The 24,902-nt window shown below is 34.1% G+C and overlaps 10 protein-coding genes and 4 pseudogenes across 14 annotated transcripts, besides 5 other annotated features; 5 read left to right on the forward strand and 9 right to left on the reverse strand.

The window, feature by feature from the left end:
• Positions 1–19,024: part of a mobile genetic element that runs on past the window's edge.
• Positions 4,148–5,089, forward strand: TVAGG3_0141430 (organellar and viral DNA polymerase type B; the record flags this gene model as incomplete). The annotated part of the gene is made up of 1 exon (XM_051224272.1): positions 4,148–5,089. The coding sequence occupies one exon, from the start codon at positions 4,148–4,150 to the stop codon at positions 5,087–5,089; it is 942 nt and encodes a 313-aa protein (XP_051109258.1).
• Positions 5,848–6,305, forward strand: TVAGG3_0141440 (organellar and viral DNA polymerase type B; the record flags this gene model as incomplete). The annotated part of the gene is made up of 1 exon (XM_051224273.1): positions 5,848–6,305. A coding segment is annotated over one exon (458 nt), but the record flags the coding sequence as incomplete, so codon positions are not given.
• TVAGG3_0141450 (KilA, N-terminal/APSES-type HTH, DNA-binding family) lies at positions 6,887–7,693 on the forward strand (the record flags this gene model as incomplete). Its single annotated transcript, XM_051224274.1, has 1 exon — positions 6,887–7,693. The coding sequence occupies one exon, from the start codon at positions 6,887–6,889 to the stop codon at positions 7,691–7,693; it is 807 nt and encodes a 268-aa protein (XP_051109260.1).
• TVAGG3_0141460 lies at positions 8,116–8,495 on the reverse strand (annotated as a pseudogene). Its single transcript has one exon. A coding segment is annotated over exon 1 (380 nt).
• On the reverse strand, positions 8,498–8,990 carry TVAGG3_0141470 (P-loop containing nucleoside triphosphate hydrolases family; the record flags this gene model as incomplete). The annotated part of the gene is made up of 1 exon (XM_051224275.1): positions 8,498–8,990. A coding segment is annotated over one exon (493 nt), but the record flags the coding sequence as incomplete, so codon positions are not given.
• TVAGG3_0141480 (uncharacterized protein) lies at positions 9,027–9,503 on the forward strand (the record flags this gene model as incomplete). Its single annotated transcript, XM_051224276.1, has 1 exon — positions 9,027–9,503. One exon carries the CDS (start codon positions 9,027–9,029, stop codon positions 9,501–9,503), a length of 477 nt encoding a protein of 158 aa, XP_051109262.1.
• On the reverse strand, positions 9,974–11,210 carry TVAGG3_0141490 (annotated as a pseudogene). The gene has a single exon. A coding segment is annotated over exon 1 (1,237 nt).
• TVAGG3_0141500 lies at positions 11,238–12,035 on the reverse strand (annotated as a pseudogene). Its single transcript has one exon. A coding segment is annotated over exon 1 (798 nt).
• On the reverse strand, positions 12,283–12,819 carry TVAGG3_0141510 (protein of unknown function, DUF4106 family; the record flags this gene model as incomplete). Its single annotated transcript, XM_051224277.1, has 1 exon — positions 12,283–12,819. The coding sequence occupies one exon, from the start codon at positions 12,817–12,819 to the stop codon at positions 12,283–12,285; it is 537 nt and encodes a 178-aa protein (XP_051109263.1).
• On the forward strand, positions 12,883–13,301 carry TVAGG3_0141520 (annotated as a pseudogene). Its single transcript has one exon. A coding segment is annotated over exon 1 (419 nt).
• Positions 14,199–14,797, reverse strand: TVAGG3_0141530 (uncharacterized protein; the record flags this gene model as incomplete). Its single annotated transcript, XM_051224278.1, has 1 exon — positions 14,199–14,797. A coding segment is annotated over one exon (599 nt), but the record flags the coding sequence as incomplete, so codon positions are not given.
• Positions 16,291–17,625, reverse strand: TVAGG3_0141540 (protein of unknown function, DUF4106 family; the record flags this gene model as incomplete). The annotated part of the gene is made up of 1 exon (XM_051224279.1): positions 16,291–17,625. A coding segment is annotated over one exon (1,335 nt), but the record flags the coding sequence as incomplete, so codon positions are not given.
• On the reverse strand, positions 17,914–18,202 carry TVAGG3_0141550 (protein of unknown function, DUF4106 family; the record flags this gene model as incomplete). The annotated part of the gene is made up of 1 exon (XM_051224280.1): positions 17,914–18,202. A coding segment is annotated over one exon (289 nt), but the record flags the coding sequence as incomplete, so codon positions are not given.
• Positions 18,931–19,024: a terminal%2Cinverted (terminal inverted repeat of Maverick-3 transposon ID:TVAGG3_0141360).
• Positions 19,025–21,970: a mobile genetic element.
• Positions 21,943–21,970: a terminal%2Cinverted (terminal inverted repeat of MuDR-2/MuDR-2B_TvMULE3 transposon ID:TVAGG3_0141560).
• Positions 21,971–22,781: 811 nt separating this feature from the next.
• Positions 22,782–22,997, reverse strand: TVAGG3_0141570 (uncharacterized protein; the record flags this gene model as incomplete). The annotated part of the gene is made up of 1 exon (XM_051224281.1): positions 22,782–22,997. A coding segment is annotated over one exon (216 nt), but the record flags the coding sequence as incomplete, so codon positions are not given.
• A 1,271-nt stretch (positions 22,998–24,268) lies between these two features.
• Positions 24,269–24,902: part of a mobile genetic element that runs on past the window's edge.

Here is a 24,902-nt window from a genome sequence, read left to right on the forward strand (position 1 = left end):
CCAAGAGCAGAATGGTTTTGGTCGACAATGAAATATTGGTTTACATTTTTTGAACGCAGATAGTTTTTTACATCATCTGATTTGAAAGAACTTTCACAGTCAGATGTCAGTTTTGTTGGATGGTATTTGTCAACGAATATTGTCAAAGCTGCTAAGATATCTAAAATAGCTTTGGACTGTAATGGTATGGCTTCACAGTATCTTGTGTTTTGACCGACAAATATTAGCCAGTATGGTGGTCCATCTGTTCTAACTCTCGGAATGTTTTCCAAGATATCCATAAACCAAGCATTTGGTGTTGAACTAAAGATTTTTATCATGAGTGCTTTCTTTGTCGCTTTAGAAACATAGGGGTCCTTGTTTGGATTCGTCATTTTTATCCTATAAGAAATGGGTTTATTTGGCGCATTAGCAGGAGTTGCATCCAGATTTTTGCCGCAGTGGGAACAATAGCCAGAGGTGTATTTGGAGTTGGAAGGAAGATTTTGAGTACATTAGGTATACTTAAAGAGAAAGCACAACCTATTATACAAACTGTACAGAAAGGTTGGGATGTAGCACGAGATGCAACAAATCTTATTCCAAATCCTGAAACAAGAGGAAAAGTTCAAGGATGGATGGACAATGTAGGAAGACAAGCAGGAAACTATTATAACAAAGCAAATGACTATATAACCAAGCAGGACACTATATGGACCAAGGTGAAAGATTCTTTAACAGAGGATATAACCATGCACAACAGTGGGTAAACAATAACCAACCTCAACCGCCTCAAACGTGGGGAATGTAAAATTTTTTACTGAGATGAAATGAACAATACAGCATTGAGACAAATGGGTTCAAGATGGATTTGTCGACTTCCAGCAGTTACACAACGTGTTTGTCAGTTCTTCCTATACCTCAGGAAGTTTTAGACCGACTTAAAAAACAACAACAACCAGTTGAAAACAAACCAAACTAAAATTTTTTACTGAGATGAAATGACCGAAGAAGTTGAAACGGTAGATTTGACACCACAAACAAAAAGTTCAGAACCATTGTCAAAACCTGTCAAAGAACTTACAGATGAAGAGAAAAATTCAATAATAGAAAGTGCCAGGTCTGGAAATACAAACCCTAACTATAAAGTCACTTTTCATAGAAATGGAACGGCTAGTATCTCAAAAAGAAACAGACTCTCACAAATAAAATATTGAAGTCTGAAGGAGCTTTCGAGACAACAGATGGAAAAGTTTACTTCACTGACCAACAGTTCATTATAGAACATCTCATTGACTTAGAGTCGAAATATTCTAAACTTTACAACAAACACAAAAAGTTGAAAGGAAAACAAAAACAAATGGCATATGATATTTATGAAGATGTTGACGACACAACTGTTCCTGCAGGTGGGGAAAAATCAGAGGAACCGAAAAGTGACGAAAAACCGATAGAAGAAGAAAAACCAAAAACTGAAGATAAACCAAAACCAAAGTTTAGTTTCCAAACTAAACAAGTCAACCTTCATTAGCTGGTATGGGTTGGCGTCAAAGACTTATGGCAGCAGGCGGTTATGTAAAGTAAAGAAAAAAAATATTTTTTTATTTTTATAAAAATGCCCCCATATAGAATGGATAGAAAATCTGCTAGAATAAAAGCAGAGTTACAAAGATATGGTTGGAGAGTTTCGAAGAATTTTAAATATAGGAAGGGAAGACCCATAAAAGTCTATGACAAACTGGCTGGTCTTCGCTACGAAATGGATTTGGAAACAGCACGTGCAAATTATCCAAACAGACTAGAGAGGTTAGAAGAAGAACGTCTTATGGACATGCCTTTCGATGTGTTAAACATTGCATGAAATAAAAAATTTATTTTAAAAAAGTGACATTTTTTAATTTTATTTGAAATGTACGCTGAGTTTGTTGGAGAAGACCGTTGGGAAACTTGTTTGTTAGATGAGAAATATGAAATTCACTGTTGTCAGTCATTTGAAGTCAGAAACAAAAAGACAAAAAGAGTTTTAAGCGAATGGGAGCGAAATAACGGATATGCTATTATGAAGATGGGTGGAAAACACTATTTTAAACATGTTGTCATTGCAACTCATTTTATACTGAATCCTAACAATTTACCTTTTGTAGACCATATAAACCGTATAAGAAACGACAATAGACTTGAAAACTTACGTTGGGTCACTTGTTCTGAAAACAATAAGAACAAAGGCAAATTTGGAGATATTGTATTCGAATTTGTCGACGAACTAGAAGATGAAACAATTGAAATTACAGACTATGGCAAGCATACGTTTGAGTTTTACTACTATAGCGAAGAACAAGACTCTTTCTACTTTTATACCGGCGTAAACTATAGGAAATTACAAGTATATTTTACTAAGGCGGGCTATGCTTATGTAAACACTAGAGATACAGATGGAAAAAACGTTCAAATACTTCTTAACAAATTCAAGAAGCTATATGGCATACCATTTTAAAACAATATATTTTTACATATATTAAATGCTTCAGGTTGAAAAACAAAGAACAAAAGTAGCAGATACAAAACCGTTAGACTATATCTTTACAAATGCTGGTAGGACTATTTCAGATGAAGAAATTTCATCCCGAATATACAGGTTTGACTATCCAATTCGTTGGCTTCAAAGTCCTTCAGATGCAAAGGCAATAGGATTTAGAAGAGTTTTGTTTTCAAATAGAACTAACGCATTTATGTTCGCAGTATATTTTCATGGGCAGTATAAAGGTTCTGGTGGTCTAATAGACAAATTGTTGAAATGAGAATCTTTACAGTTCGTTCAGACGAAAGTCTTGAGAAAACTCTAAATGACTTTCAAACTCAAATGAACAAATATTATTGGGAATTTCAAGAAAAATACGACTCTTTACTAAATGGAACATACTATCTGAAACTAGAATATGACAAGATGAACTCCACCGTTTCATTTCAAAAGATTGAAATTAACCCTCCAAGAGATACAGAGTTTTTAATTTGGGAAGTAGACAAACGTTCTTGGGCACAATTTCTTCGGTTACTAAACCAGAACGAACCATTACCACCAGATGGTCCATTTAAATTTATACTTCCACCAGCAGATTTGACAGTTTATAGAAACGTGTTTGACCCTCAAAATGTTATGTGTCATGCAAGTTTCAGTTCAAGCAACAATAGTTTTCTATGTATTGGTAAGGACTTTTATGACTTTGCTTCTAAATTCTACGAACCACCTAGTAACAGTTTCTCTGACTTTCAAGTTTGGTTCACAACAAATGGTGTGCAACATATTATTCCATTGTACTATGACTTTTATCTCGAATTGTCTTTCATATATAACTACGGAAAAGTGCTGAAAAAGTATTGAAAAATACTTTTAGGTGAAGAGGTGAGATCTCACCTGTTTTCTCACCTCTTTTTTCACCTCTTGAATTTGTCAAAACTTCTTCGTAAATGTTTTGTCAAGAATATAGCAACAGTCTGAATTCAGACGGTTGGTTTTTATATAAAATTCATGCAGGAAATTCTTGAGTTTTGGTTGAAAGAATACGGTGGAGCCAAAAGTGGCTCGACCTCAAAACAAGCATTTTATGAGCTTACTAAGGGTGTTATGAATGAATTCAAAGGTATTTACATACATCCTGACCTCGTTCATTTTGTTCCCGGACCAAAAATATAATTTAGGGTAGAAGGTTAGATCTAACCTCTTTTCTAACCTCTTGAATTTGTCATGACTTCTTCGTAAATGTTTTGTCAAGACTTCTTCGTAAAGGACCCAAAAATATAATTTAGGGTAGAAGGTTAGATCTAACCTCTTTTCTAACCTCTTGAATTTGTCATGACTTCTTCGTAAATGTTTTGTCAAGACTTCTTCGTAAAGGACCCAAAAATATAATTTAGGGTAGAAGGTTAGATCTAACCTCTTTTCTAACCTCTTGAATTTGTCATGACTTCTTCGTAAATGTTTTGTCAAGACTTCTTCGTAATGAGTGTAAAGGACCCAAAAATAAAGTTTAGGTGAAGAGGTGAGATCTCACCTGTTTTTTCACCTCTTTTTTCACCTCTTTTTTCACCTCTTGAATTTTCATGAATTTTCCCGAAATAAAAAATAAAGTTAGTTTTATTTTTATTTATTTTTTTATTTTGTATAAAAGATATGATTTCAACAATCGGCACAACAACACTTCAAACAACAACAGCACCAAACTCTTTAGTCATGAATCCAACATCTATGTTAGTAGAGATGAAAAGCTTCATTCCTTCTTCATATACTTTCGAAACAAAAATCCAGAAGATAAAGCAAGAACTTTTAACAAGTAATTTAGACTGTAGTGCGAAAGATGAAACAAATGAACAGTATCTTTATGAAATGCAGGACATTATTGACCATTTGCCTAAACTACCTGAAATCCAGCAACAAAAACTAACTATTCCTGAATTCGACGAAATAGAAGTCAAAGCAACTGACTCAGTAGAAATAAAGAAGTTCATACGAAAGGTAAACTATGAGTTTCTAGGATTTCATTGCAACCATAAAGTTATGGACAAAGATTGCGACATGTTATATAAGAACATCTCTGACATATATAAATCTGAAGAATTTAAGACCTACGACAACTTTGTTTCGTTAGTTGCTGAATGTGTATGGCAGATAAGAGATAAAGATAGAAGAGGCAAAGTATGGAATGAACAGATAAAACCAGCAACTTTTGAGTTAAAGAAAACCATTGACGCCTTGGTTGTTTTAGCAGGTAAGGTTTCAGAATATAACGCAAAAATGAACCCGCAATGTTCTAAATGTAAAGCAGCAATTAGGAAATATAACTACTCCGTCAAAGAGATAGAAAGAATGAGAAACGACTATGCAGACTTAAAGAGGGAGGCAGAGAAGCCGGTAGAAAATAAAATGGACATGTTAGAATTTCTGAACAAAAACTATCCAACTGCTGACGATTTCCTATTATCTGACGTCAAGAAGAAGTATAAAGAAACTTTCGGCATAGTTAAAACATTCGATATCCTCAGCGAAGAAATAGAAGCTACAAAACTGTTTAGAGTCTCACGAATTCATAACGTTTACCATGTAAAACGCTTATAAAATAACTGGGGTAGAAAACAGGTTAGAAAAGAGGTTAGATCTAACCTTCTACCCTAAAATATATTTTTGCTGAAAAATGACCAAAATTCTGAGTAAAATAATTTTTAGGGCATGTGTCAAACCGTTGAGTTTTCACAAAATTTAAAAAATAACGTTTACCATGTAAAACGCTTATAAAATAACTGGGGTAGAAAAGAGGGTAGAAATGAGGTTAGATCTAACCATCTACCCTAAAATATATTTTTGTCTGATTTACGCTCATTACGATGAAGAAGTCTTGACAAAACATATACGAAGAAGTCTTGACAAAACATATACGAAGAAGTCTTGACAAAACATTTACGAAGAAATCATGAAAATTCAAGAGGTTAGAAAAGAGGGTAGAGATTCCGTACGAAAATCGTAAAAAATTGCGAGTAGGGAAAAAAACCTGGTCGCCTAAAACTCATGAAAATCGTAAAAAAATGACCAAATTTCATTATATAACTGTTATTTTTTTACGAAGAGAACTTTGACACTTCGTCAAAAAAATCCCTGAAATCATATCTTTTATACAAGATAGAAAATCTTACTCGCCTAAAACTCATGAAAATCGTGAAAAAATGACCAAATTTCATTATATAACTGTTATTTTTTTACGAAGAGAACTTTGACACTTCGTCAAAAAAATCCCTGAAATCATATCTTTTATACAAGACAGAAAAAATAAAGTTAGTTTTATTTTTATTTATTTTTTTATTTTGTATGTAAGAACATATATGACAAACAATGAGTTTGAAACAGTTAAAAAGATAGACAATGACACCAAATTGGTTAGAATAGGTGATTTAAACGTAAGATACTCAAAGAAATACAACAAATATTCTTTGTCAGACATTATATCTCCATTTGGAAAGAAAACAAAGGACTGGGTTAGAATTGCTTCTAGTCAGAAAATTTTGACAAGAAATCCTGAGCTTATGATATCGGTAAGATTCTATGGAACTGCAGCATATCTCATTGACAAAAGTCTTATACCAATAGTTTTGTTATGGTTAGACCCAGTTGTTGGATATAACTTCATAACATATGGTTCATTCGATACGGAACGTTGCAGTGAAGGCTTACTTTACATCGTTCAGAAACCGAAGGACTTCAATACAAAGAGATATAAGATAGGAAGAACATATAATATAACTCAAAGATATGACAGTACAGTCAATAGAGTCAAGGTTGTGTTCGTTAACGATATGAGAGCTGCTGAAACAGAACTACTTGAAAAGTTTGAGAAAATGTATGGTGCTCCCATAAAAGGTAAAGAAACGTTTGAAGTAGATGAGATAGATAAAGCTATAAAATTATTTGACGAAGTTGCTGAAAAATACATGTAAAAATAACGTTTACCATGTAAAACGCTTGTGAAAAAAACAGGTTAGAAAACAGGTTAGAAAACAGGTTAGATCTAACCTTCTACCCTAAAATATATTTTTGCTGAATTCAGCACAAAAATCTGAGTAAAATGGCATAAGATTGCTTTCCTCGGAAAAACCGAGAGAAGAGATTCCGTACGAAAAACAGTGAAGAACAGCGAGTACGTAAGAAACCTTAGTCGCCTAAAACTCTATGAAAACAGTGAAATTTCTCTAGACAGACTTTTTTCGGTCTTGCATAAAACTCTATGAAAACAGTGAAATTTCTCTAGACAGACTTTTTTCGGTCTTGCATAAAACTCATGAAAATCATGAATTTCCTTAAGATAGAAAAAATAAAGTTAGTTTTATTTTTATTTATTTTTTTATTTTGTATGTAAAGACAGATATGTCAACAACAGAGAACACAACAACAGTTATAGTCCATGAAGCTATAAATGAAGAATACGAGTACATACAGTTTAACAAACAACTCCGTCTCATTCGTTCAGTCAAAGACGATATGTACCAAATGCAAAGTATTTTGAACGCTCTTCGTTCTACAAAGCAAGCATATCATTGGTTTGAAAACCAACAGACAAAAGAACTTTTAGAAGAATTTCCTCATATGTTTGCTACCCTCGGAAAACCGAGGGTAGAGATTCCGTACGAAAATCGTGAAAAATTGCCAAACGGTTTGAGAGGATATTATGTACATAGACTTCTTGTAAATGCTGTTGCAATGTGGGCTTCGCCTCGTTATGCTTGGTATGTTTGTAAACTTCTTGACGAAATTCACAGACAAGAACGTGAAGAGCTAGAGAACAAGCTTGAAGCAAAAGACAAAAGCATTCAGAAAAGAATACCACGTTCGGTACCAAAAGGAAAGGAAAAGAACTATAAGTATATGATTTATACTGAAGAGATGGAAAATGAAGAAGATAAAGATATGGTTATGTTGCATTTAGTCAGAAGAAACAACAAAAGCTTTTACGACCTTGCTAAGATTTACAAATCTGACAGAAATTGGTTCTATCGCGAAAACTTACCGATTTCAATGACCCCAAATGAAGATGTGAAACAAATAGTTCAAGATACGTTACCTCAAACACACTATGATATTAAAGGTTGTACAATACTTACCTTCAAAGAAGATTTGCCATTGTTAAAGGAAAAAATAACAGAGTATTTTGACAACTTCAAACAAGTAGAGTAAATTGCACTCTTTATTTTTCAAGCTTGACTTCAGATGGCTCAAGTAGCTCAATTAGGTAAATTGCCTCGTCAAGTCTTTCTTGCATTCCGAGTCCTTCCTTCCAACAGAAAAATATTTTCCCGACAACTGGAAAAGTTCTTCCTTCCAACAGGAAAAAATTTTCCATCCGACAAGAAAAAATTTTCCAGTTGTCCGTCCGTAAACCATTCAAATTTTCGAAAATTGAGAACTTTTTGGTCGAACTTCAGGAAAAGTTTTTCCTTCCAACAGAAAAAATTTTTCCTTCCGACAGGAAAAGTTCTTCCTTCCGACAGGACACAAACGGATGACTGACGTTCCTCTTCCTGAATGCCTTCCAAAGCCAGAAGAACCGACAGCCCCAGCACCACAACAGACTTACTAAGACTAAACACTTAGATTTTTCAAGCTTGACTTTTTACAATTTGAACTTTGTTTGCGTAGATATGAATTCTGAAAGAAGTATGAGGGTCTTGTATGACTTTGTACTTCTCCATAGTTCATGTCTGTCAAACTTACCTGCCATGGACTCTTTCATAAGTTCCATGAAATCGTCTTCGGACAATCCGGGGAAAAGTACAATGTCAGTCAGTATTCTCTTTACATCCTTACTTAAACTCTTTGCTGTCTGTACACAAATGACAACTGAGATGTTAAAGTGTCTGAGCTTCTTAAGAATTCGACACATATCTTGTTCTCTGTTCTTTAACAAAGGATGAGAGGCGAAATCATCTAAGATAAGAAGACATCTATGAGGGTATGTCTTCCAATCGTACGATTGCAATTTCTTCGAAATGTATTCTATCTCTTTCTGTTTGTTTCTGAAGTGTTTCTTCTCTAATATTCTCTGCATTTCCTCATTTGGGTCTTTAAACTTAGAATTTATATACTCATTTATAGCATTGTACTTCAAAACCCTTCTTTGGTACTTCTTTATCCAATCTAACAACTCAGTATCCTTTATACATACTAACTTAGACTTCTTTATAATATCTTTGAACGAATTGACGGTTTGGTCAAATTGACCAGAAGTACTACAAATAACAACTAACTCATAGAATGGGTTCTTCTCATCTAGTTCTTGTTGTTGTGCAGCCATTTTAAGATAAGTGAAAGTCTTACCCGACCCAGGTGGTGCAATTAGACCTGTTATACCATTCTGAGCAAATAAGAACTTGTCATGTATGGGTTTTATCTGAGCATTTTCTAACTTCCTCTTGTTCTTGTTTAAAACATTCTCAAATTTCTTGTCAATGTCAGCAAACTTTTTTTCTAACATATTTTTAGAAAAATTAAAATTTTTATCTTTTAGAAAATGTCTAGCGATTTCGCTATCTATATTCGAGACAAGCTTTTTGACAGCAAAACATCTGTCGACCATAAAATCTTACATAGTGTAAACAAGAAAGGTGAATTTGTTCTAAAGTTCTGTTTCTGGGAATATGACAAGAACCATAAAACATTACAAAGAGCAGTCTTAAAATTTGTCAATGACAGACTTGTTGACAGAGATGATGCCGATTGGAAAGATGAAGTCCAACAAAAGTTCTTAGAATGCAAAGAAGACACATGCGCTGTTCTTGAAGATGAAATAGAAAACAGAATAGATGAGCTATTAAAGGACAAAGAACTTTTACATAAATATGGTTCTGAGAAATTTGACATAACTCCACCAGAAAAGAAGAAGAGAGAAAAGAAAGAAAAGAAAGAGAAGAAAGTAGAAGAAGAGAAGAAAGTAGAAGAGAAGAAAGAACCTGAACCAGTTCCAGAGAAAAAGAAATTTGACATGTAAAAATAAAATTTTATTTTTAGAACATTTCTGGGTCAATGCCAATGTTCTCTTCCTCTTTAGGAGTAAACACTGGCTTAGACTCTAAAATCTTTTTACCCAATTTACCTTGAACTTCAACTATCTTAGACTCATAATATTCATAGTCGTCTGCTTTCTTTGGTTCATAAGGTATAACAAGTTTGTATGCTTTGCCTTCTTTAAGGTTTGAACCTTCTGTCAAAACTTTCTTTGACTGCTAACAAACCTTCTATGTCTAAGTCTTCAAATTTCGCACCATTTTTAGTCACAATAGCAAAACTTAACTGGTTCGATGTTCCAAACTTTGCTGAATGAAGACTTTTCAAAATGGTAGAAGTAAACATTCAAATATGTGAATGGGTCTAGTTCTTCTTTAAGTCCTGACATGTACTTGTTTACTGAGATGAATTTTGCCATCTTTTCTATCGGATAAAAAATATTTTTTTTAAAATTTACTCAAGAAAAATTTTTCTTTGTATATCACCATTCTGTACGTCTAAAAGACTTTTGACATTTGCCAAGAATGTACGTTTAGACGCTGTCATAATAACCATATTCTTGACAATATTGTTTATACGAATCGTACAAGTGACCTTTCATCTAAACACTCAAAGTCAGTTTTCTATGAACAGTTCATATACACTCTTGTTTGCTTCTAACATGTTTGTCTCTCTTCGGTATGTTGGAATTTGTCTTGGATTGAACTTAGAAATATCTAATGTCATGAAATATGAGAACAAGTGGTTGTAAAAGTCAGATGTCAACATTCTGACAAAGCGTCAAAATATTCTGTATCTTGCATATGAGCTTCTGACGTTCTGACAACTACATATCTTCTGTCAGAACTTTCTAACTTCATCGGAACAGTATTGTTTGAAACCATAATGAAGTTTGCAACATTTTCCACAAACTCTTTGGTCTTTATATTTTCTTTCAACAACACCAACTTTGTCTGTTATAAGACTCTTCAAAAGCATCTGAGTTCAAAACTTTTGTTGTATCTATACTTTGAAGTTCATTGCAAACTATAAGTTTCATATTCTCTATTGAGGAGTTAAACTTGCCACAGATGTTTTCTAAGTTTGTCATATTCGGGTTCGAATAGCCCTCTAACAGTTTGCACAAAATATCTGTAAAGAATGTGTTCTTACCAGTTCCTTGTTTTCCAATTATAATGAGAGCAGTTTCATTTTTAGCACTTGGATGTTGTAAGATGTTTGCAAACCAACATAAGATATACTCATAGACTCTTTCGTTTCCATTGCATATAATTTCTTTGACATGGTCTAACCAAGCTTCTATAACATTTTCTTTCCATTCTACTTGTTCATATTTATATCCAGTGAAGATAGAATAGAAGTTTGGAGAAGGTGTATAGAACTTTATACCTCGAACTGAAAAATCTTCTAACTTTGACAATAAGATATCCCAAGCATCTAACATCTTCATGCCAACTTGTACGACTTTTATTTTCTTAAGTTTCTGTCTACATTCTTGTTCTGAAACTATTGTCGCTTTAGGTTTGTTAAAGACTACATCCCATTCTTTCATAACATAACATTCTGGGGCAGAGTCGACATAAATGACTAAACGTTTCAAATTCTCGACTGCTTTGTTATAGTCTCTAAATGGACACATATTTCTGAATGCTTGGAAGTCATAAAAATCTGAAACATCTATTCTGTACATTTTTATAAAATAAAAAAAATATTTTTTTTATTCTTGACTTTGTTGTTGCATTTGTTGCATTTGTTGTTCTTGAGCTATTTGTTGTTGAAGTTGTTCTTGTAATACAATACTTTCACCAGTTGCATCTTCCAATTCGAAACTTTCTGCCGTCATTGACAAATACATAGGACATAAAAGTTTTACAGGAACAAAGTTTGCGTCAACTAAATGTCAACGTTATACTTGCCAAAGTGTTTGAGTTCACTAAGGTTGAAAATTCTGCATTCGAATGAACAATAGGCAAACCAGCAGAGAAAGTATTGTTTATACGCATAAGTATCTTTTGGTCATAATAGTTTCTGTCGACATTCGAATAACACTTTGAACCTAAGTTTGAAACAATATATAAGATTGGTGTGCTTAATGTCAATGGAATAGACATTCCTTGTATGACACCTTTTCCTGTTATAGGAAACTGTTGGTAGTAAAAACCAGAAATAAGTTTTGTATTATAGCTCATATCGTTTATAGTAAACTCAGTCGGACATCCAAACATAATGAAACCTGCTCTAGTTGCAGCACATGTTACACCCGTACTTAAAGTATTAAATAAGTCAACAAAACCTGTTGGTGGTATATCTGAGTAAGTATCTTCAAAGGAGTATTTTTTACCATTCACAACAATAAAGTCTTCTGGTGTCAAAAGAGCAAAACAGGCTTTAGTCGTCATTGTGTTTAAGGTTAGTTTACAATACCGTCCTTGAGGACTTTGTAAGTTTGTTGTTATAGAATTATATGACCAGGGTTTTTAGTCGTAATAGTATAAACCATTATGTCTTCTGCCATTTATATATATTTAAAAGTTTTTCTGAAAGTGGAGAAGAACTTCATCTAAACTTTCACATGGCGTTTCTTGAAGTTCTCTGTCTAAGAAGTTCAAATATTTTGTAAAGACATAGAACTTTCCTTTGTCTACACGAATAAACAAAACAGGGTCTTTCATATCGTTCAAAAGTGTGTAAAGTCCTTTACATGAAATAAAGTCTATATTATTTTTCTTCAAACATCTTTCAAGAAGTTTTGACATTTTTACTTAGCAAATAAATTTTAATGAAATGTTGTGGTCGTCAAATATTTTTATGACGTCTGGGAAACTATACTTTAAGTTCAACGTTTCACCTCCTTTCATAACGTATATCTTGTCAATGACATTATATGAAACACCACAGCAACTAATGTCGGGTTCTATTTCTTTGATGTTTATATCGTCTGCCTCTGTCAAAAGTTTCAATAGTTCTTTCAAGACTTCATGAGGTGCAATGACATATGAGTTCACTTTTACAGGGTTGTGTTCGACCAAGTTTAACATTATACCTAAAGCTTGACAAATCTTCTCCTGAGTTTGAAGTTTGTCTTTCAGTTGTTGGTAGTCGTTTCGAATATCTGCAACAGAACTTAAGTCTCTGCTAACTTCAGGATATGTTGGTTGTTCTTTTACAGGAACAATTGTTATACCATCTTTGTCTTCGTATGGTTTCCCCACTTCAACATCTCTGTCTTTGACATTGACAACAACACTTTGACTGTTTGTTTGAGTTGGTGAATTTAACTTCACATCTGCTACCGCCATTAAACCTTTTGAAACACTCACGCTTCTATTTTTCGGAAATGACATTTTACTTAGAATAAAAAGATGGACGTATTCGAGTATCTCTTCGAATTGAAGCAAAACAAAGTTTACACACACAAACAATACAAATACATTGACAGAATAGTTCTTTATACAAACAATGGTAAATGTTATAGAATAGCAATATCTGCTGAACCAAAATATTTCCATAAAGCAAAGAAAGTTGGTATAACTGAAATGGTGAAAGTTCTTGAGCAGACAAAAATATAACTTCAAAACTTACAGATATTTCTAAAGGTAAGTTTATCTTACAATATTATGTCAAAACTGGCGTACTGTCAATATTTGACGGAGAGAAGTCAGTTCAAGAACAACTTACTGACCTGCTGCCAAAATCTGCTCGATGGAAGCTGTCGTTATGCCAATCTGAGGAGCCCCAGCAGGTTTCATCGAACGAATCTTCAAAAGAGCATCTTCCGTGAAAAGTGCTATTGGTTTTGTAAACTTCTTTGCTCTCAGTTCATCTGGACCGTCTCTGTCACCAGTATATTGTATTTGAACTGTACCAACAGTTGAAATACCACCCATAAAGTCTTCTGAGTCAGCAAATGGAATGCCAAGCCAAAAGTTTGAACGGTCTCCATTTGTATATTGAGTTTTTTGACCTCCTGTATGAGTCCATACTTTCACATATGGCATAATAGAACTTTGCATTTCAGGGTTAATGGTTGTTGTGAAGTTGTTGTTAAAGTTCATAGCATCTAATGTCAAGTTGTATGACCTCATATCCTCAACTGTAGAATATTCTTCTCTTGGATAATATTTGCCATCTATGTTTATATGATATTAATACCGGGGTTGTAGAAACAAGAATAGTCATTTATAGTTCGTCTGAACAGTACAAACATAGTATCTGCATGTTTCATTGCAGTTGTTAAAGCAATATCTGTTCTTGCACCGGGTCAGCACTTTGGTTTCCAACTTCACCTGCAAAGTCTTTGACAGATATTTGGTGTATAGGGAACATAAGTGGAACTGCAATATATTTGGCAGCTAAAGCATTTGAAATATCTGGGTCCAACATATAGACTGCAAGTCTGCTTTCTATTCTCTTGCATTCAAACTTTTCGCATGTGAACTTAACTGGGTCCCAAGCAGTTCCAGCAGCATTGAAATAATAGTTTACTTCATTGTTGAAGTTTGAGAAACCAAAGTCTAAGTCAACTTTGTCTTTGCAAAAGTCACAGAACTTGGCTCCACCAGTTCCAGCTACAGTAATGCTGAATGGGTCTTGTGTTGGTGCAATGACTAAGTTATTTTTGCTTGGAGTAAGTTCGATAGAAATTTTTCCTGCCCAGTTTGGCAAGTATCTTAAAAACCTGAAGATGAGGAAAGATGACAAAGGAACTCTAAGTTTCAGTTTTACTTTAGTGGCAGCAGTTCCATCTGAACCAGAAAGGTTAACATAAACTCCTGGAACGTTAGGGTCAAGTCTTCTTATTTTTTCAATATTTGCATACTGGTCTGTTTGTTCTCTAGCTTGTGGTTGTACTGAGTTTCTCAAAGCGAACCATTCATAGTTTGCCCATGTTACTGTTTGAACTAAGTCAGAGTTAGAATATATCTTATATCCCATGAAAACTTCTGGAGCATATTGGTATCCGACATAGAAAATTCCATTGCAACCTTTCTTGTCAGACAACTTGGCAGAAGGTTTTATTTCAATGTCTTGTTCCACGTATAAGAATGAGTTGTCAATAGAAATAATATGAAACCTGTCGCAAGCAATATCTACTGTTGTTGAAGAACCTTCTCCAAACTCACCTACGTTTCCATAAGAAACAGCAGTTGTATATTCGTAAGTTCCAGGAACTATTTCTGACCTTCTAATGGCATTGTCGCATTCGTTATACCATTCGGAAACATTTCCGTTCATGGCATCCAAAACTGTTGGCGTTATATTCTGAGCGGCGTACATTTCATATGGGTAAAAATATAGAATAGTTGATTTATATATCATAATAGAACCCACTCGTACCAAGCTTTACTTTCTTCCTGACTGAGTTTTTAACTCTTCTTTTTCCTTCATTGCCACTACTTTCACTAGATGAAGTTACTTCTTCACTACTTTCACTTTGTTCTACTCTTCTTTGGTGTCGCTTTTGGTAACTTGCCCTCTGCTTCAAGTTGTTGCATCTTTGCCTCATGTTCACCTAGTATGTTGTAAATTTCCCATGTCCTTTTTGCCTTTGGGCTCTGGTCGCCCATCTCAGGTAACCTATATCCTAGAAAGATTTTGTCATAGTTTGTATTTGAGTCTTCGCGTATTGTTTGCATGACTCTTTCCTGAGTTCCGGTTCAAGCTCTTCAAACAGAGCTTGTCCATATGGAATAAGCTCGTTTCCAAATATATGTTTTTGTAGCCATTCTGGTTTTCTTTCCATGTTACCAATAATATCTTTTGTGAATGGGAAAGCTTTTACCCAATGTTTCAGTCTTGCGTCATTTATTTCTGTAGTTGGTTTTATTTTGTCAAGGAACATGTTTTTCAATACTAACATTTCATTTGGTACTGTCCATTTGAGTTTTCTTAAATATTCATCCCTTCTCAGTTCATTGTCTGCAAAGTAAGTTTTTATGACATTTTGCAAACTTTCGTTTGCAAGGTCATGTACAATAGGTTCTCTTCCTTCTCTCCCTAACTTTCTTTCTAAACTCTTCACCAAATATACCATCTTTATGGTTCTGTGTAGTTCTTTGAGATAAATGTTTAGAACGTCAGGTGTTATATTTCCATCAGCCATGTTCATTTCATACTGGTCCAAAATATCTGCATGTTTCATATCTTTCAATGGCATTAAAGCCGCGCTGAAAATACCAGCTATATCTGGTTCACCATTCACTTCCATTGCGTCTACAACTTCTTGGAATTGTGGTTGTAAGTTTATGAACCACCTATCCGGATTAGCTTTATGACCCCATCTCATTGTAGTTCCATAGTCTGCAAGAAACAAAAGTAGGTTTGTTTCCATATTGGTTAGGTTCTGAATGAACTTTAAACAATGTTTCATTTCTATATGTTTTGGTGAAATTTAACCTTTTATTTTCACCGAGTTCAGCCAAAGATTGAACGTTATATGGTCGTAAGTAAAAAGGATTGTTGTATTTGCGTACACTTTCTTTCAGTTCTTTCCATTCTATGCTGAAATTTTCATCTGATGTTGGAGTCTTTTGTATGTCGGCGAACATTTTTCGATATTCTTCTACTATGTCAGCTGAATTTTTCTTAGACTCTTGGAAAGATTCCATATTCTCCGCATACTCTTGTTGAGGGTCAAGATTTTTCGGCTGTTCCAAATCTTCATCTAGTTCTGTGAAGTTAGTTTCCAAAGGAGGGACTTGTTTGTTTCCTTCAGGCTCTTCTAGCTGTTGTTGCTGAACTATTTCTTCCATGTCTGGTTGTATCTGAACTTCTTCCTGTGGAGTTTCTTGTACCTCATCTGCTGGCATTTCATATATTCCGAGACCGTTTTTAACAAGTTCCCTATCTAAGTCATCCGGACTCATAAACCTTTCTTCTTTCGTTCCGTCTCTATTTTTTACGCGTTTCATGAAGAGAGTTGAATTATCATTTAGCTCTGACACCAAATATCTCGGAGTAAATTCAGTCATGTCATTTGGATGATATGCTATTAAATCATATCCCTTAGCGAGCTTGTATTTTCCAGGTTTGAAATTATATCCCATTTGGTGCTGAGCCATAAAGCTAAATAGGTTCGGGTCAGTATTTCCTTCCTTGAACTTTCTAATAGCTTCTTTATATCTGTCACTAAAGTCAAGAGTATCTGGGTAACCATAATTTTCCTTAAGCATTTTTAAGAATTCTTGGTTTCCTTGTTCTCTACTTCTTTTATGTCCTTGCTCTGTTTGTGGTTGTTGCTGTGCAGTGTTTTGAACTGTTGGTTGTGGTGCAGTGTTTTGAACTGTTGGTTGTGGTGCAGTGTTTTGAACTGTTGGTTGTGGTGCAGTGTTTTGAACTGTTGGTTGTGGTGCAGTGTTTTGAACTGTTGGTTGTTGTGTTGGTTGTTGTGTTGGTTTTGGTGCATGCCTGTGTCTGTGTCCATGTGACGATGTAAATGTTTTAGGTAGTCCTGGTGCAGGTGCTTCTCTTGGAGGGTTTGGTGGTATATAAGTTCCACCAGCTGGTATATAAGTTCCACCAGCTGGCACATATGTTCCATCTGCAGCATAATGTCCTACCTGACTTTTCGTTCTTAAGAAAGCATTTACTAGGTCTGTTTTGGTCTGTTGTAACTCTTTTTCTTGACTTTCCACAACAGTTGCTCTAACGGCGTCATAGGCACTTTGAACTGCCTGTCTCGTTGCTGTATCTGTTATTTTCGTCATATTTTGTGCTACTTCTCTTAACTCGTTGTCGAAACCTTCAGACTTCAGTTTCTTTCCAGATGAGAAGTCGTTCACTAGTTTCACCTTACTATGAAGAGCTTCGAAGGCGTTCTTAAAGTCAGCATTCATTAAAGCTTCATTTGAACTGTCTTCATCCGCTTGTATTTTTGTCCTTATTGACCCTATAAGTTGGGCTGCTTTGGCGTTGGCTTGGGCATCTAACCAGTCATTATTAGCTTTTATATATTCTGCACTTTTCATTGCCTTTTGCATGGCTGCGTCGTTATTTTTACTTTCTTGTGCTAAGTTTTCATACTGTACGGTTTGGTTTTGCAACTGTAAAAGTTTTTCTGCCTTTACATTTGCTTCAACTTCTTTTTTATACTCATCGCTATCCATATATGTCTTCAGGGCTTTTTGTTTTATCTCTTCATCTTTCAGTACTTTATATTGAGTAGTATGGGTTTTTCAAATTTATAACATCTTGTTCCATTTTTGCTACTTCTGCTGCTTTTTCTGACACTTTTTTCGCATATTCCTCTGTACTTAGTTCTTTCAGTTGTTCTTCTTTCTTCTTTTTCTCTACGTTTAACTCATTGAGTTTCTTTGTGTGTCTGTCATATTCTAGTTTCTTTTCGTTTTCACTTATTTGTTTCTGTATGTCTATGTTTGACTTTTTGACATCTGCTATTTGATTTTTGAGTGAACTCAAATTCATTTGACTTTGAGGGTTATAAGCTGTTCCGTCTGCAGCTCCACCATAGCCTGCCATTTTCGCTAAAAGTGCCGCTCTTAAACCTCCACTCTGTGCACCAAGAACTCGGTTTAAGAGCATAGGGTTGCTTGACATTTGTTGCAACATAGTGGGGTCATTCATCATTTGTTGTTGCAACTGTTGTTGTGGTGTCAGTTTTACTATTGGATGTTTCAATGCTCTCTTCCTCTTACGTATATTCTTACGTAGCTTACGTGGCATTTTAAGTGAAGTAAAAAACGGTTTTTGACAGATGTTTATATGACACTATTTGTTCAGCACAAAAAACTACTCGGTCAAAGTGTTGTCAGTTTTGTAAAATAACCGTCCTATCTCCGTGCCTATGACGAAGAAATCATGAAAATTCAAGAGGGTAGAAAAGAGGTGAGAAAACAGGTGAGATCTCACCTCTTCACCTAAATTATATTTTTGGGTCCTTTACACTCATTACGATGAAGAAGTCTTGACAAAACATGTACGATGAAATCATGACAAAACATTTACGAAGAAGTCATGAAAATTCAAGAGGTGAAAAAAGAGGTGAAAAAACAGGTGAGATCTCACCTTCTACCCTAAATTATATTTTTGGTCATTTACACTCATTACGAAGAAGTCTTGACAAAACATGTACGTTCATGTTTGACAAAACATTTACGAAGAAATCATGACAAATTCAAGAGGGTAGAAAAGAGGTTAGAAAAGAGGTTAGATCTAACCTTCTACCCTAAATTATATTTTTGGTCATTTACACTCATTACGAAGAAGTCTTGACAAAACATTTACGTTCATGTTTGACAAAACATTTACGAAGAAGTCTTGACAAAACATTTACGAAGAAGTCTTGACAAAACATGTACGTTCATGTTTGACAAAACATGAAAACATATATAATTTGTGAAAAGCGACACATTATATATAATGTTTTCGACCCAGAAGACTAACAATTTTCCGAATAAAAAACTTCATTTATTACTAAACATCATCAGGGCTAGAAGGCACGAAGTGCCTGGAAGCCTCACTACCTTTTTTTTTTTTTTTTTTTTTATTCATTAATTTCCAACATATACGTATCTAACAATTCATTTGGAATTTCAAACGATCTTAAATATGTAATTGAATTTTGTATCTTCTCATTTATTTGAGAAAGTTTTTCTTCAGCATTTTCCAATAAAAATCTTAATGGATTCAAATTGGCTTCTTGATTCTGAACAAAATTTAATACTTGGTATAAACGTGATTGAACTTCTCTTTTCAATTTTGTTTTATAATCTGTCAATCGAGGCTCGCGAATTCTAATTGAAGGAATAAAACCTGTTTGAAGTAAATCGTTTTTAATACGATAAAAGTAATTGGGTGCAACTTCTTCTAAAAGATTTTTGACAAAAACATCAATTCTTTGATTTTTAACGCAGCCAAAATCGTGATATTTTATCTTTTTAAATAAAGATTCAGAAACGTTATTCACAACGGTTAATTCATTTGGTCTGGCAGCGGCTATCCACTGTTGTTTATGAATGTCCCACTGACGTGTAAAGTATTGATTAAATTCCAATTGATCTTGAATTTTATCAATAATGTGCTCTTTATACATTTTTGCAGCATCTTCTTCTGTGCAATCACGATAATAACATAAAATGTTCATAAATTTTTCGACTTCTGATCTAATCTCTTCATTATTTATCTTTGAGAGATTCTTTTTAAGTGCGCGTATTACATGTAGCACGCACCAAAAGATATTGCACTCCGGAAATGAATTCCTAATCCCGTTGAAAATGTTTAGTGCACAGTCAGACATGATAAATTCAGGTTCTGTGTGAGTTGTTTCAAAATATTTACTTAAGCAAAAAGAAATATTTTCACTATTATCTGGATATATTATAAAATAACACAAAGGGATAGAATGAGTATTAGCAAATTTGGTAGCTAATACATAAAAAGGAAATCCATGAATAATTAATTTAAACGTAGAGTCTAAGTGATAAATTGGTGGTTTTTCATGAATTTGAGAGATCATATCATTATCAGAGTAAATAAAAACCAATTTGTCTGGAAAATCAGTATCTTCACCTTGAATGTCAAAATAAATAAGGTCATCATGTTGATCTTCCCATTGATTAACATAGTTTTGTAAAGATTGAAATTGATTTAAAGATATGTCTGGTAAAGATCTCATAAGATCTTTTTGTTGTAAATAATATTTCAATTGATTGATTGCAGTTTGTTTCATAGTCATGTGAATACAAGTATGATCTTTAGGTATTTCAAGCGTTTTGTTGACTTCTTGTGTTGCATTAAGTGGACTTCCGTGATTCATGAGAAATTTTTTAATCCAAGCACGGTAAGTACCACTTGTAGGTGTATTTTTATGTTGTGGTGGTGGTCCTGAGTGAATATGAGTTAAGTTTGCAGATTTAAAAATGTAATTGTCGAAATTTTTAATAAATTTAAAGCCTGCTGGGCAGCCTTCGTATTCGCATCGGTGGTAGATTAATACTCCTGTTCCAATTGATAGTTTTTGTGGGTCTTTGACAAATCTTATGTTACCATGCAGCTCTGCAGCTATAACAAAACGAGAATATTCTAAATATCCTATGGCTTGATCAACCTCGCATGGAGGATCGGGTGGAGGATGTTGCATTGAGCAGCAAAAAGGAAAAATAAAATTGAAAACTCACATTGAAAAAATAACGGTTTAATAGAAAATATTTTTTTTCTTCTGAAAAAGAATTATCTTTGAGTATCTAAATTGGGATAAAGGATATAGAATAGATAACTAGTACTTAATATATGATACATGTACACGAAATGGAAGAATGTGTACTAAAAGAAAGAGAAATTTTAGCTTAATATTTTACATACGAATCAATTATCTTTGGTTAAAAGGTAGAATTGTTGGCTATGATGTACTGATTCATGATCAGTACATCATAGCCAACAATTCCTTATACAAAATTCAAAAACTTGGGTGCAATCAGAACTGATTGCACCCAAGTTTTTGAACTTTCTTGAGGGAATTAAAGGGTGAGAGATTTATAGTCTATCTATATATCTCCCACCCTCTAATTCCCTCCCTGATAGCGGGAAACTTTGTCTGAATGTTAAACTATTCAGACAAAGTTTCCCACTGTTTGCGAAAGAATTGTTCCATCTGGTCCATAAAGTGTGAATCTATGCACCAAATGGAGCAAGTCCCTCGCGAAATTGCCAAAACTTGCGTCGCATTTCAAAGATTGCGACCCAAATTTTGGCGATTTCTAGTAGAGATGGAGTATTTTGAGTCACTGACCTATATGTAGTGGCTCAAAGGGCTCCATCTCTACTTTGAAGCAAGGAAAATTTCCTCGAAATTTTGATAATTTGAAGAAAGTTTTCAAGAAATTAACAAAGGATTACTCGCTATGAGGTAAAAATTCTAGATTTTCACCTCATAGCGAGAGCTTCCCTTTCATTGCTTGAAAACTTTCCCCAGCTTCAAAATTGGGGAAAGGGCTGTAAAGTCGACTCCGATACCAGCAGGTACCAGAGTATTTAAAAGAGAAGCCTTCGTACGAGTTTCTATGAAGACCTTCTCATTCAAGAAGATCTTAATAGAAAATCGTACGAGGGCATTGGAAACTCGCGTCTGGTACATGTTGGTACCAGAGTGTTTGAGATTTGAAGACTCTGGTACTAACATGTACCAGAATTTATGATGAATTTAAGATGGACCATTATAAAATGGTAGCGGTTTGTTTCAAAAAATTTTAGATGAGATTTGCATAGATATAGATTATATGATTTATACATATGAAAAATAATATATAAAAATATAATTTTGAGATAATTATGTAAATAATATTTTAAATATTTGAATTTGAGGTATAATTTTATAGTAAAATATATTATAAAGAGTATTTATATAAATATTGTAAAATAATATAAGTAATAAAAATTGAGACTCCCTCCCTGTTTTTGATGTTTTGTCACTTTTTCGGTAATTCTTATTGTTTCTTGATGGAACCCTGATCTTGTATCTCGCTCTCATATCGTGATTCTTAAAGATAATGATAATCTGGTGAACTCTATTCATCAGTTCATTCAACAATGGACATTGCTTACGTGCGTGGACAATAGCATTGTTCAAGACGTGGTTAAGGCAACGAATGTACACGGTTTGTAAGCCAGGGAAAAGGGCTCCTTCTGGCCTCCAGTGGCAGAGTCCTTTAACCTGGGCTGGCAAACCATCTCCGACTACTCCAGCTACGTGGTTTTTATTAACCTTAAGAGAATCAAACCACGTATGGTAGTCCTCGTATGTCCAATTAGTCGAAATTGTTGTGTCGAAGAATTGGTGGCGATCTGTTTTGCCTGGATTGCACACACAAGAGAATAGACCATGACGGCTGCCGTGTGTTCCGCAGTCCAGGGAAATTGAGAAGATGCGGAATTCCTCGCAGAACTTTAGGCCCCGAGAGGAGTCTGTTTTGCCTAAAGTAATCAATGCCTCTCTGACACCGCGCCGTGTGAACTCAATGTCTGGGATTGTAAAGTTGATGCCCTGTTCGCGATTGACTTTATTTTTAAGCCATTTGGCGAAGCTCTCTAGGAAGCTTTTAAATGCTGGATTCATTGTGGCATAAAGGCTTATATCTAGGCTCGCAATAAGCCTGGCAATGATCTCTTCTAACGAAGGATCATTACCAGAGCCAACTGCTTGCTGAGTATTCTCAACTTGGTGCTCAGCAGGAACGTAGTTGGGCATTGTGAGTAAAAATTTGCACTTATGATCTTTAAAATCATTTTTCCTGCTTTTTTTAATGCATCGCACGAACTGCCCTTGAACTAATGTTTCACTACATTCGGCACAGTATGTAAAGAGCCTTCCTTTGTCTGATTGATTAGGCTCATTCTCATAATAGCCGATCGTAGTGAAACATTTTTTTCCACACTTTGTTTCCAATGTTTCAGGAGTTGGTGGATATTTCGTCTTCTTAAATGGAATCCACTCATCATATACATGAGGATCCCATGCAGTCATAATAAAAATAAAGCTTTTTGAATATATTCAATTTTTAAATGATATTTTCACGGGTTAAATATAAAATAAAGAATAAGATGTAAATTATTAAAATATTTAATTTTAAATTTTGAACCCGTGATAAATATTTTTTTGCATTGTTATTAATAATGAAAAATAAAGCTTATTTCAATGAAAATTGTTCTGCAAATTTATTTCACTTTTGACCTCACTTTTTCCGTAATTCAATTTTTTACTTTTAATATTTTAGATCTTCATAATATCATTTGAAAAATTAACCATATAAAAAAATCAAGTTATCAATTCACTTTTTCCGTAATTCAAAAATCAAAAATATAAATAATATATCTTTTTATCAAATATTATTATTATATTCTATGAAAAATGGGGTCCGGAAATTTTGCGGATTCCCGTAACTCAATTTTACGGAAAAAGTGCAGTAAACTATTCAAAATACGGAAAAATCGGTGTAAACTAATGATTTTACGGTAAAATCACAGAAAGTCCCGGAAGAATATATGTGCCTATATGAAATTATACAAAAATGAATCAAACGCATTTTAAAAGATTGTTCTTGTATTATAAATGCTATTCGCAGATTTATTAGTTGAAGAAAATTACCAAATTTTTGCCGATTTACAAAAAATGATTTACAAAGCATATTTTTATAAGGCTTAAAAAATCTTTAAAATGTGACCGGTGACGGAAATCCATGGTAACCAACCGCGGTTCCCGTTTGGAATGCCATAAGAATAACTGACCTATTTGATTGTGATTTAGAATTTATGAATGAAATATTATGGCAATTTCAAATAGAGAAAATAGCTGATGAGATAACGTATTAAATATTTATTTTTAAATCATAATAAATGATTAAACAACAGCAACTTAAGGTGCAAAGCACCCAGGTCCTTCAGACCATTACATACGCCATATATGCATATAATTCAAAGACGGCAGAACAAACGCAAAGGTTGAAATATGGAGATTTGGAGATAGTATTGAAAAATGACCATTTCGAATTCGTTTGCAAAGGTGGTGCAGTGATATCAAATATAAAAGAAATTTTATTTATGAATTCAAAAATTAAAGGAATAACGGATGATATAACATCAATTCCACCAGAAGAACAGAGATATTACGCATTAAATGCATTTCCTAAAGTTTTGAAGATTGGAAGATTTAATTTAAATGAGGAATTCATAGAAGGTTTCCTAAATGACATAATGAAGAAGGTGGATAAGGAATATGTGGATAGTGAGTTAAATAAGAAGGCAGATAAAACTTATGTTGATGAAAAAGATAATGAAATTAAAGAAAAGGTTGAATGGTATCATGAATGGACATCGGAGACTTTTAAAGATAAAGCTGATACAGGATGGGTTTCAGGATGTTTAGACCTTAAAGCAGATAAAACTTATGTTGATGAAAAAGATAATGAAATTAAAGAAAAGGTTGAATGGTATCATGAATGGACATCGGAGACTTTTAAAGATAAAGCTGATACAGGATGGGTTTCAGGATGTTTAGACCTTAAAGCAGATAAAACTTATGTTGATGAAAATTATGCAAAGAAGTCGGAAGTAAATGATGTGATTACAAGCATGAAAAATGAAATACTTCAAACATTATATCCTGTTGGTTCTATTTATACGTCAATGAATTCAACAAATCCAGCAACAGTTTTAGGTTTTGGTACGTGGAAGCAGATTGTAGATAAATTCTTATACTGTGCTAGATATTCAAAGCAAACAGGAGGTTCGAAGAAAATTAAAGAAGCAAACCTTCCACCGCACACTCATACAGGAACGACAAACTTTTCTGGCGACCATAGCCACTCATTAAGAGACCACCCATTATACAACTCAGAGTATGAAGCTGGCAATGACGTTTTATCTCCATCTT

Source organism: Trichomonas vaginalis, chromosome IV, assembly GCF_026262505.1.
Source record: "Trichomonas vaginalis G3 chromosome IV, whole genome shotgun sequence".
In the NCBI taxonomy this organism is placed as follows: domain Eukaryota; phylum Parabasalia; order Trichomonadida; family Trichomonadidae; genus Trichomonas; species Trichomonas vaginalis.